Source organism: Myotis daubentonii, chromosome 1, assembly GCF_963259705.1.
Source record: "Myotis daubentonii chromosome 1, mMyoDau2.1, whole genome shotgun sequence".
NCBI classification, from domain to species: Eukaryota; Metazoa; Chordata; class Mammalia; order Chiroptera; family Vespertilionidae; genus Myotis; species Myotis daubentonii.
This window is the reverse complement of record NC_081840.1, coordinates 218,408,104-218,420,238: the sequence shown is the minus strand read 5'-3', so window position 1 is coordinate 218,420,238 and position 12,135 is coordinate 218,408,104. Positions and strand designations below refer to the sequence as shown.

The window sequence follows — 12,135 nt, the reverse complement described above, 5'->3', positions numbered from 1 at the left end:
TAGCCAAGGACCATTGATTACACCTGGAAATTTTAAGCAGTATTGGCTATTTAATGTGGTTCTTAGGGTAAGAGCAGGTTCAAAACTAATAATTGAAGCACGACAAAGGCTGACGTCTTGCTCAAAGTTGTGTGACTTAGTAGGCTGTTTTCTATTTCCTTTCTGCAAATACTGCATCAGTGTTTCTGGCCTTAATTTATTTTAATTGTATTTCTTCATTAAACAAAATTTTTGAAATACAGAAAAATAGAGGAAATTACTTTTAGTTTCACAGTCCAAGGGCAGATAAATTTCACACATGACTTGAGGTTGTTTTTCCAGCCAGCTCTATGTTTTTAAAATAGAAGGTCTAATGTTGTGTTACGGGTTTTTATTTTGTTTTGTAGCAGTACAATTACTAAATTTTTCTATATTTTAAAAAGTTTTTTCTTGTCTTCCCCTCTGCCCCTGCCTTGGTTTTTGACTTGGTTTTCTCGTGTGAAACATCTATTAGCTAGAAAAGGTGTTAAGATGGTGAAGTTTTGATAGCTTTTATCATGTTTGTTTTCAATACATTTGTGGTCATATACTTCCTTAGCAGATTGGTAAATATAGAAACAAATGTGTCTGTTATGGGAGAAAACAATATTGCATCTCCATGGTGAACAAAAAGGAAGTGTGTAATATACGTGTAGTGTTTATGTAGACTTTTTATTTGAAAAATCTTATGGATTGGAGGATATGTGGGAACCTCAATACTGTTTACAGAATATTTAATGAATAAGGAAAACTTTTAAAAAAAACTTTACACTTCCAGGTATATGAAAATAGATTTAACTATGTAATTTAACTATGTAATTAACATGTTCTTACTTTGACTACAAGAGCATTGTTATTTTAGAAGGGGAAAGCTAGTGAAGTTAAAGTAAAATGAATTTGCCAGCTTAAAGTTATACATATAACAATATATTTTGGGTAATGTAAATTTTCTTGAGCCATAGGATTATATGAACATTATTAGGTAATGATGGTACATAGATTTTTGTGTTTCATTTGCCAGTCCCAGCCTGAAGGAAAAGTACAGAACAGACCAAGAAGGAATGGACATGGGCATAACCAACATTATCTAAGCTGTCACTTATCACTTAAAAAAAAAAACCCAACAGGCTAGAATAATAATTTTTTCCCTTTAAATATGTAACAAGAATGATTATTACATTTAATCAAAATTACATTTCATTAGTATGCATAAAATTTGAAAAATCTACTCATGCCAATGAGATAATGACAACCTCTAATATCAAAAAGATAAATTGGATAGCAGTGATTCTTTGTTACAGTGAGGAATTAATTTATTATTTCATGGGATTATAGTGTCCCTAGGGTACTTAAATATTTACTTTTTTATTTATTTGTTTTTTGGAATGTTAAATACACCATACACCTGTTATGAAAAGATCTTGGTTGGTCAAACTTCTGGTTCAAAAAGAGGATTGGGATGCACACAACAATTATTGGAGATGCTTTATTATATACTGAAGAAACAATGCAATCTTATTAATGTTTATAAGATTCCTAGCCTGAGGATGATACCTGGAGAACGGTGCAGCATGTTGAAATGCTGTTCTAGCTCAGCAGGTGAACGCTTGTGTTCCCTTGTTCATGTTTCCTATGAGGGCAAGAGTGATGAGTGATGCACAAGCATGCTTATGTAATTGTTGACTTCATGTAATGGGTATTCCAAAGAAGACCATGTGTTAACATGAATTTTTTAATTTAATTTTTAAATCATTTTAGAGCAGCAGGAAAGAAAATTTACACTTAAATCAGAATATAATAAACTAATCATGTAATAAACCTGTGTTAGATCCTGTGTTACATCCCAAAGATGTTTGATATTTGGAATAATTAGTAGGGTAGTGGCATCACTGAAAAGTTTTATCTCATTTGTTAACTGCCTCTAAAATTTTTAGCATTTTAAGCTTTTAGGTAGATTCTGGCTGCACCCCACTTTATCTTTATAAAGTTAACTTTGCTCTTAAAATATATAAGCAAAGAATTGTTTTAAAGATATCTTAAACTCCCTGGGTTTTATAAGATACTAGAGACCTGGTTCACAAATTCATGCACCAGTGGTGTCCCTTGGCCTGCCTGGCCTGCGGGATTAGGCCAAAATTGGCTCTCTTACATCCCCTGAGGGGTCAGGCCAGGCTGAGGGACCCACCAGTACACAATCGGGGCTGGGGAGGGACCGCTGGAGGGCTCCAGGGCGTATCCGGTCCATCTTGCTCAGTCCCTGTTGGCCAAACCCCAGCAGCAAGCTAACCTACTGGTCGGAGCGTCTGCCCCCTGGTGGTCAGTGCACATCATAGTGAGTGGTTGAGCGGCCTTAGCATATCATCATCATCATACTAGGGGCCCGGTGCACGAAATTCGTGCACTGGGTGTGTGTGTGTGTGGGGGGGGAGTGTCCCTCAGCCCAGCCTGCCCCCTCTCACATACTGGGAGCCCTCAGGCGTTGACCCCCATCACCCTCCAATCCCAGGATCGGCCCCTTGCCCAGGCCTGACGCCTCTGGCCTAGGCGTCCGGCCCAGGCAGTGGGGACCCGCAGTGGCAGTGGGTGGCGCTGCGATCATGCGGGCTCCGCCCCTGCCCCTGCAGGACACCTCTGACTGAGGCATCCGGCCCGGGCAGCGGGGACCCACAGCTGCAGCGCCCCGCGATCGTGGGCTTCGCTTTAGGCCCAGGCAAGGGACCCCTAGCTCCTGGGACTGCCAGCTTTGACCGTGCCCAGCTCCCATCGCTGGCTCTACCCCTACTTCCTGCTATCACTGGCCAGGGCGGAAAAGGCACCTGATTCTCCGATCATGGCTCGGGGGCAGGGCAAAGGCGGCCCGAGGGCCGCCTTTGCCCTGCCCCCCAGCTCTTAGCTCCCCCCTGGGTTTCTGATCACTGTCAGTCGCAGGGGGCTTCTTCCTGCTTTCCCTTTCGCCTCCCTGCATTGTGCCTACATATGCAAATTAACCGCCATCTTGTTGGCAGTTAACTGCCAATCTTAGTTGGCAGTTAATTTGCATATAGCCCTGATTAGCCAATGAAAAGGGTAGCTCGTACACCAATTACCATTTTTCTCTTTTATTAGTGTTGATTACGCTTTGATTGGTTGAATGGATGACCGGACACTTAGCATATTAGGCTTTTATCATATAGAATTCTATATCAAGCCTAGTGAGGCATTTTTACTTTAATCATACGCTATAATGCTACATTTAATCAGTTTCGAAGGTTCAAAAAAATCTTTTCTATGAAAAAAGATTAGGAGTAGATTTTTGCCTTTCATTCCATAACTGCAAATCATGGGTTAATCAACAGTTCAGTGTTTCTAAAACCTGTGTTCTTAACAGCTTTGCTGATGTTACTACTAAAACATTATATTTTTTTGGTTTGGTTTTTGGTTTTTATTTTAAAAATCTTATATCCAATTGGATAAAATCAAAGAGAATAATAAGTAATTCTTCTTACAGAAATGTGGGTTATTTGCTCATTTTTTGGTGCTACTTCAATTAAAGTCACTTTTAAATATTTGAGGGTTAGTGAAAATACCAAACTATTCATAGTCACAGACACCCATTGTTTATAAATTATGAGGTCATAAACAATATCATATAGCATTAAATTACCCAACAAAATGAGCTGCATGGGTTTCTAAAACTTTTATCATCAAAATTAATAACTGTGGAACATCACAAATATAGAGAAATCTTAAGTCAAATTAGGCTCCACAGCCTGTAACTGTGATTGTGAACAAGCTATTTAAGCTGTTTATAACTGCAATCTTGCTTAAAAGAATAAAATAAAATAAAATTTTATTGGTTGTTTTCCTTCAAGTGCTATGCCTTCATCTATCTGTTCAGGAAGACCTTATTTCCTATTCAGAGGAAATAGTAGGTTACCATGTAGGAGTTAGATTCTTCTTGAACTTACTTGTCTTTATTAACATCACTAGGGGCCCAGTGCACGAATTCATGCACCTTGAAAGGAACTGTGGGCCGTGAGGCTGCAGTGGGGAGAGGAGCGGGTCTCAGCCCACCCTCTGCGCCCCCACCCAGCCCCTCCTGTCATGGCCCCATCCCCTGTCTGCTAGCAGCCCTGCTCCCGCCATCACTGCTCCCACACGCTGATGGTGCCGGCCCCTCTCGCACCCGCTGACAGCACAGAGTGATTGGGGCTGGCGCGAGCAGTGGGTGTGAGCGGGGCTGGCACTGTCAGCAGGTACCAATGGTGGCTGCTGCCCCAGTCGCCCCTCAGGAGCAGGGGGAGGTGGAGAAGCCTTTAAGGGCGATTGGGGCCTGCAGCTGCTGATGGCGCTGAGTGATCGGGACTGGCGCTGGGAGCCAGCATCGGGTACGAGCGGTGGCTCGGCGCTGGCTGTGGGTGCAAGAGGGGCCAGCGCTATCACTGGGTGCGAGCAATGGCTCTAGTGCCGGCAGTGGATGCAAGCGGGGCTGGCAGCGGGCGCGAGAGGTGGCTGTCAGCCGTGATCGCCCCTCAGGAGCAGGGAGAAGTGGAGAAGCCCTGAGGGGCGATCGGGGCCAGCAGCCGCCGCTCACACCTGCTGACGGTGCCAAGCAATCGGGGCCAACTCTGGGTGCCAGCAGTGGGTGCAAGCGGCAGCTCTAGCGGCAGCAGTGGGTGCAAGCGGCAGCTCTAGCGGCAGCAGTGGGTGTAAAGGGGCCAGTGCCAGCAGCAGGTGCAAGCTCCCGGCGGGACTGCAGTGCGCAGGAGCAAAGAATTTCCAGTAATCACCAGAGGCTTACCCTGATGACAGCGACTAGCGCCCCAATCTGCTCCACCATCCTGCCACAGCCAATGCCTGCCATGTTTCCCACTCTGCCGCCGACGCCTGCCATGTTCCGTGTGCACCCCTGGTGGTCAGCACACATCATAGCGACTGGTTGTTCAGTTGTTTCGCTCTTCAGTCTATTTGCATATTAGGGTTTTATATGTATAGACTAGAGGCCCGGTGCACAAAAATTTGTGCATTCTGGGGGGAGGGAGGGGTCCCTCAGCCGGGCCTGTGCCCTCTCGCAGTCTGGGACCCCTCAGGAGATAACGACCTGCTGGCTTAGGCCTGCTCCCGGGTGGCAGAGGGCAGGCCCAATCCCTAGATGCAGCCCCTGGTTGGGCTCAGAGCAGGGCTGATTGGGGAATTGGGGCGCCGCCCCCTGTCATGCACAGAGCAGGGCGGATTGGGAGGTTGCGATGCTACCCTCAGTCATGCTCAGGGTAGGGCCGATTGGGGGGTTGGGGCACCGCCCCCTGTCACACTCAAGGCAGGGTCGATGGGGAGGTTGCGGCACCACCCCGTGTCACACACAGAGCAGGGCCAATCGGGGGGTTGGGGCGCTGCCCCCTGTCACTCACAGAGCAGGGCCGATCAGGGGGTTGGGGAGCTCCCCTCTGTCACGCACAGAGCAGGGTCAATCAGAGGGTTGGGGAGCTCCCCCCTGTCATGCACAGAGCAGGGCCGATCAGGGGATTGGGGAGCTCCCTCCTGTCACGCACAGAGCAGGGCCCATCAGGGGGTTGGGGCGCCGCCCTCTATTACCCACAGAGCAGGGCCGATCAGGGGGTTGGGGCGCCGCCACTCTCACACTCAGGGCAGGGCCGATGGGGAGGTTATGGCTCTACCCCGTCACACACAGAGCAGGGCCCGTGGGGTGGGGGGGTTGGGGCGCCGCACCCTGTCACACAGCCGCAGGGCAATCAGGAGGTTGGGGAGCTCCCCCCATCAGGCACAGAGCAGGGCCGATCAGGGGGTTGGGGCACCTTCCCCTGTCAGGAACAGCAGGGCCGATAGGGAGGTTGTGGCCCCGCCCCCTGTCACACACAGAGCCGCAGGGCGATCAAGGGGTTTGGGTGCTGCCCCCCGTCATGCTGTTCCCAGTGCCGGGAGACCTCGTGGCTCCTCTGATCCCGGTGCTGGGAGGCATATTACCCTTTTACTATATAGAATAGAGGCCTGGTGCATGGGTGGGGGCTGGCTGGATTGCCCTGAAGGGTGTCCCGGATCAGGGTGGGGGTCCCACTGGGGTGCCTGGCCAGCCTGGATGAGGGGGTGATGGCTGTTTGCAGCTGGTCACACACCCTTCAGGGTGGGGGTCCCCACTGGGGTGCCTGGCCAGTCTGGGTTAGGGGCTGAGGGCTGTTTTCAGGCTGGGACTGAAGCTCCCAACTGCTCCTTTTTTTCTTTTTTTTTTTTATTCTGAGCAAGCTTTAGCTCTGAGGCTCCAGCTCTTAGGCCTCCGCTCCTGAAAGCAGGTATCTGGTTTGTTTAGGTTCTACAATCGAAACTCTGTATCAACTCCAGGTCTGAAATCCCGGCTAGCTGAAAGCTGGTTTCTGGGGTTTTGTTTAGCTTCTGTTTTTGTAACTATGGCAGTTAATTTGCATATCACCCTGATTAGCCAATGGGAAGGGTAGCGCTCGTACGCCAATTACCATGTTTCTCTTTCATTAGATAGGATAGTTAATTCCTTTAGTTATTTTGGCATAAGCAGTTACAACTAAAAAATTGTAATACAGGTTGCCCTTGAGTAATGCCCTCTGCCAACTAGTTGAAAGGCTTCTGTTAGTCCATTTAGCCTATCCCTGTGGTTGGCAAACTGAGGCTCACGAGCCACATGCGGCTTTTTGGCCCCTTGAGTGTGGCTCTTCCTAAGCCTTAGGAGTACCCTAATTAAGTTAATAACAATGTACCCACCTATATAGCTAAGTTTAAAAAATTTGGCTCTCAAAAGAAATTTCAGTTGTTGTACTGTTGATATTTGGCTCTGTTGACTAATGAGTTTGCCGACCACTGGCCTATCCTATATAATAAAACCCTAATATGCAAATTGACTGAATGGCAGAATGACTGGTCACTATGACATGCGCTAACCACCAGGGGCAGACACTCAATGCAGGAGCTGCCCCCAATCCTGGGTTGAGCGTCTGTCCCCTGAGAGGGAGGTGACAAGCGGCGGCAATCGGGGGGCAGGGCCAGCCAGCGGGTGGCACCAGGTCACCAGCCAAGGTGGGTGCCAGTGGGGACCCCGATCGCCCTGCCCACCGGTCACCCCACAGATGGCCCTGATCACCAGCCAGGCCTAGGGACCCTACCCTATATATTGGGAACAGTATCTTAGATTTAAAAATTAAAACCTGGCAAAGCTACTCCAACACTGAAGAAAAAAACAGGATGATGCAGCAATTACATGCATCTACTCTGGCTTGCAATTTTGTGGTCCGCCCTGATTCTGACACTTACAACTGTGTGACAGCGCCAATTCTCTCTGCTTTTGTGACCCCCCCCCCCCCCAATAAGATGTGGAAAATGGTACTACTGCCTCAGAAGGATCATATTATGTACTACTTTTTATAATCAGGGCAAAAAAATGTAGCTGCCCATAACAACAGCAAGATGCCTTTCACCTATATGAAAAGTATGGTCACTGGTGCATGCAGCATCCCAGATTGCGAGAGGGATGTCCGACTGCCGGTTTAGGCCTGACATTCCCCCAATGGGTCCCAGATTGCGAGAGGTTAGCCCAGCCCACCTGTGCACGAATTTCATGCACCGGGCCTCTAGTTTCTTTATGAAGGGGAGTATACCATATGCTAGTTATGTAGTCAGCATGTAGGTTTACAGAATTATTTTATAATCACTAAAGAGGAGAGTGTATTAAAAATGTATAGTTCAAGAAACCAAGATGGTGGCATAGGTAAACACCGGAAATTGCTGCCTCGCACAACCACTTCAAAAATACAACTAAAAGATAAAACAGACGTCATCCAGAACCACAGGAAGGCTGGCTGAGTGGAAATTCTACAACTAGAAGGAAAGAGAAAAGCATACCGAGACTCAGAGGAGGTGCGGTGTGGAAGTAAAGTGCAGAGGTACAGAGGCGCACATGGAAAGGGCTGGTAGCTGAGGACACGGTTGTCTTTTTCAATCGGGAGGGAGCCTCAAGCTCCCTACTGCTCTGAACTCCAGTTCTGGGCAAGTCTCTGGAGACCCAGACTCATATGGGGAGAGGCTAGACCAGGGGTGGGCAAACTTTTTGACTCGAGGGCCACAATGGGTTCTTAAACTGGACCGGAGGGCCGGAACAAAAGCATGGATGGAGTGTTTGTGTGAACTAATATAAATTCAAAGTAAACATCATTACATAAAAGGGTACGGTCTTTTTTTTTTTTTTAGTTTTATTCATTTCAAATGGGCCGGATCTGGCCCGCGGGCCATAGTTTGCCCACAGCTGGGCTAGACTGTCTGGCATCAGTCGGACCTCGAGGGTGGCTTTCTCTCAGAGGTGCTTGCAGCGCGGGACACTGAGAAGTGAACCTCTTAGGGCAGGACTGAGGAGCAGCCATAGCTGCTTGCTCCACCCTGTTGATCCCCTGAGACCCCGCCCCACCCAAGCTGTGCGCCGCTTTTGCATATGAAAGGCCTGGCCCTTTGCAATCTGAAAATTACCTAACAAACTGCAGCTGGCCCAAAGCCCCACAGCAACTTGTATTCCTTCACAGCTGAGCTCCTGCTGGGTAGCCTTAGGCAAAGGCTAAATTAGCAGCTCCTTAGAGATCCAAGAGCCAGTGTACTCAGTGGTCAGAGTGGGACCATCCAGATTACAACTCCTCAGATCCATAAGGCACACTCAGGGGGCAGACTCAGTGAGCACCAAAGCCCCACTGAAGCAAGGCTTGCCCTAGAAGGGTGTCTCCAGCACAGAAGTTCTCCCACCGTAGACACAGCTGATTCTCACAGCCAATTGGCCTGGAGGTCAATTCCTCCCAGTGATACCTACAACAGTCAAGACTTAACTACAACAAGACTGTGCACAAAGCCCACAAGGGGGTGCACCAAGAGTGTCCACCTCAGGTAATTGGGGAGGCTGAGCCACTGGGCCCTATAGGACACCTAGCACAGAAAGCCACTCTATCAACACAGGGAAGCATAAAAAATGCAGAGACAAAGAAACAGGTCACAAATGACAGAAATGGAGGAAAGCAAATACTGGATATAGAGTTCAAAACCACGGTTATATGGTTTTTCAAGAATTTTCTAGAAACCGCCGATAAACTTAGTGAGACACTCAAGAAATCTAGTTAGACCGCCGATAAATTTAATGAGATCCTCAGTAAGTCTAGTGAGACCCTTGAGGTTGTGAAAAAGGACCAACTAGAAATTAAGCATACACTGACTGAAATAAAGAATATTATACAGACTTCCAACAGCAGACTAGAGGATCACAAGAATCAAGTCAAAGATCTGAAATACGAAGAAGCAAAAACACCCAACCGGAAAAGCAAAAAGAAAAAAGAATCCGCTGAAACCAGTTTGGCTCAGTGGATAGAGCGTCGGCCTGCGGACTGAAAGGTCCCAGGTTCGATTCCAGTCAAGGGCATGTACCTGGGTTGCAGGCACATCCCCAGTAGGAGATGTGCAGGAGGCAGCTGATCGATGTTTCTCTCTCATCGATGTTTCTAACTCTCTATCTCTCTCCCTTCCTCTCTGTAAAAAAATCAATAAAATATATTTTAAAAAAAAAAGAATCCAAAAATATGAAGATAGTGTAAGGAGCCTCTGGGACAACTTCAAGCGTACCAACATCCGAATTATGGGGGTGCCAGAAGAAGAGAGAGAGCAAGATATTGAAATCCTATTTGAAGAAATAATGACAGAAAATTTCCCCTACCTGGTGAAAGAAATAGACTTACAAGTCCAGGAAGCGCAGAGAACCCCAAACAAAAGGAATCCAAAGAGGACCACACCAAGACACATCATAATTAAAATGCCAAGAGCAAAAGACAGAATCTTAAAAGAAGCAAGAGAAAAACAGTCAGTTACCTACAAGGGAGTACCCATACGACGGTCAGGTGACTTCTCAACAGAAACTTTGCAGGCCAGAAGGGAGTGGCAAGAAATATTCAAAGTGATGAATACCAAGAACCTACAATTAAGATTACTTTATCCAGCAAAGCTGTCATTCAGAATTGAAAGTCAAATAAAGAGCTTCAGAGATAGGGAAAAGCGAAAGGAGTTCATCACCACCAAACCAGTATTTAATGAAATGCTGAAAGGTACCTTTAAGAAGAGGAAAAAGAAGAAAAAGGTAAAGATACAAATCATGAACAACAAATACACATCTATCAACAAGTGAATCTAAAAATCAAGTGAATAATCTGATGAACAGAATGAACTGGTGATTATAATAGAATCAGGGGCATAGAAAGGGAGTGGACTGACTATTCTTCTGCCGGGGGGGAAGAGACTGGACAAAAATCGTGCACCTATGGATTAGGACAGTGGGGGGGGGGGGTAAGGGCAGAGGGTGGGGTGGGAACCAGGTGGAGGGGAGCTATGGGGGGAAAAAAGAGGAACAACTGTAATGATCTGAATAATAAAGATTTAATTAAAAAAAAAGTGTATAGCTCAGTCCCAGCTCGTGATAAACACTTGTGACCTCTACACTACCTCTTGGGCGGTGAGGATTTTTCTGGGTGCTGTAGATGGTGTGAGACAGGGACTTTGGTTAGTGGTTTTTGTTTGCAAAGTATCTCTGAAAGGTACCGGAAATCTTCATCTAATCAGTCTGCTACATGCTCAGAGGCCTACTTCAAGTGTGCTGTTTTTGTTTAGGAATCATTTTTGTATTTTGCTATTTTTGGGTATTAATGTTTACCAGAGGATTTGTCTCTTCAGTGGTCAGTACGGTTGAAGTATATGTTATAAAGGAGATTTCATGTTTTCTAAAATGCTATGTCATATAGCCTATTTAATTTTTTTCTTCTTTTTTCCCCCCAGAAAATTTGGTGAGCGGCCTCCACCTAAACGACTCACTAGGTAAGCATTATATTGGTCAGCCTTTCAATAAAACATTTCATACAAGTGTTAGATCCTGTCATTTTCAAAACTATATTAGGTGATCTTGAAAAGAAGTTATTGATATATTGGTATCTAGATTATAAGCTTAGTCCCATCCTCTCTATCCCACATCCCCTTTCCCCCCATAAAAATATCAGGATAAGAGGATACATTTCAAAGGGGAAAGTAAGCCTTTGAATATAATCTTGGGTGTCATAGTTAATATCAAAAGGGCTACAGTATAAAAAATAGTTTTCTATATCTGGCTGCATTTAACCAGTCACAATATGTTGATTATACATGGGACTTGAAAGATACTTAATACATCCTTTTAGAAAAGAATTTTACAGAAAACACAAGATTTTACCCATTTTAATGAGTCTGTAAATATACTGTGTTCCAATGATATAAATTAATTTTATAAGATTTTAATTGCAAATGTTAAATTTAAAAGTATTAATCTTGAAAATGATTTTTAAAATTTCCAACAGTCGATGGTTGTAAATAAAAAGTAAGACATTCACTTTCCACAGTTTTAGTCCTAGAGTTAATGCTAACCCTGCATTGTTAGTATCTTTCAAGAAAATTATAAGCACATATAAACATATGCCTGTATTTCTTCTTCTTCTTTTTAAAGTCTGACATTATACTTGACTATTGTTCTGTATATATATATATATCTTCTACTTCATTCTCTACATTGTCTTCACACTGCTTTTGTTTTATTTTTACATTAATGGCCATTTGGATAATTTCCACATTATTGCTATTACTTAAAAGCTGTTGCACTCAAAGAATGATGGAGACATGCCAGAATGATTCCAAGGGAGCCAACTTGAAGAGGCTTCCTTTTAGCCAAATCATGGGCACTTTGATCATCAAGATAAATTATAGGAATGGATTACAATCCATATAATAAAATGATAGTTAAGAAGCCTACACTGAGTTAAAAAATGATTCAGTAAATGAAGCAGAGGAGATAGCTTTTCCTTACAGAAGAATTTTACCTAATAAAAGTAGAAGGAATGCCAGAACTAGGAAATCACACTTTGGCAACCACTACAGTAATTGTTTCAGGCATAAATCATCAATGAATGCTTAAACTATTGGTTTAAAATCTGATGAGAAACAAAGTATTTACATAGTCTCTAAGTGTGTCCTCACAAGTATGTATTATTTATAAAGCGAAAAATAATAATGTCAACGAAGAAACCTGGCAGACACCACCTTAATGAAGTCATCTAAATA

General features: G+C 45.0%; 1 protein-coding gene across 7 annotated transcripts in view; it reads left to right on the top strand.

Moving 5' to 3' along the window:
- Positions 1-12,135, top strand: part of RBPJ (recombination signal binding protein for immunoglobulin kappa J region) — a 100,889-nt gene that overhangs the window by 50,814 nt on the left and 37,940 nt on the right. For all 7 annotated transcript variants that reach the window (XM_059673940.1, XM_059673912.1, XM_059673930.1 and 4 more), the window contains one exon: positions 10,828-10,866. In XM_059673940.1, coding sequence (XP_059529923.1) covers positions 10,828-10,866 — 39 coding nt within the window. The remainder of the gene's footprint in view (positions 1-10,827; positions 10,867-12,135) is intronic.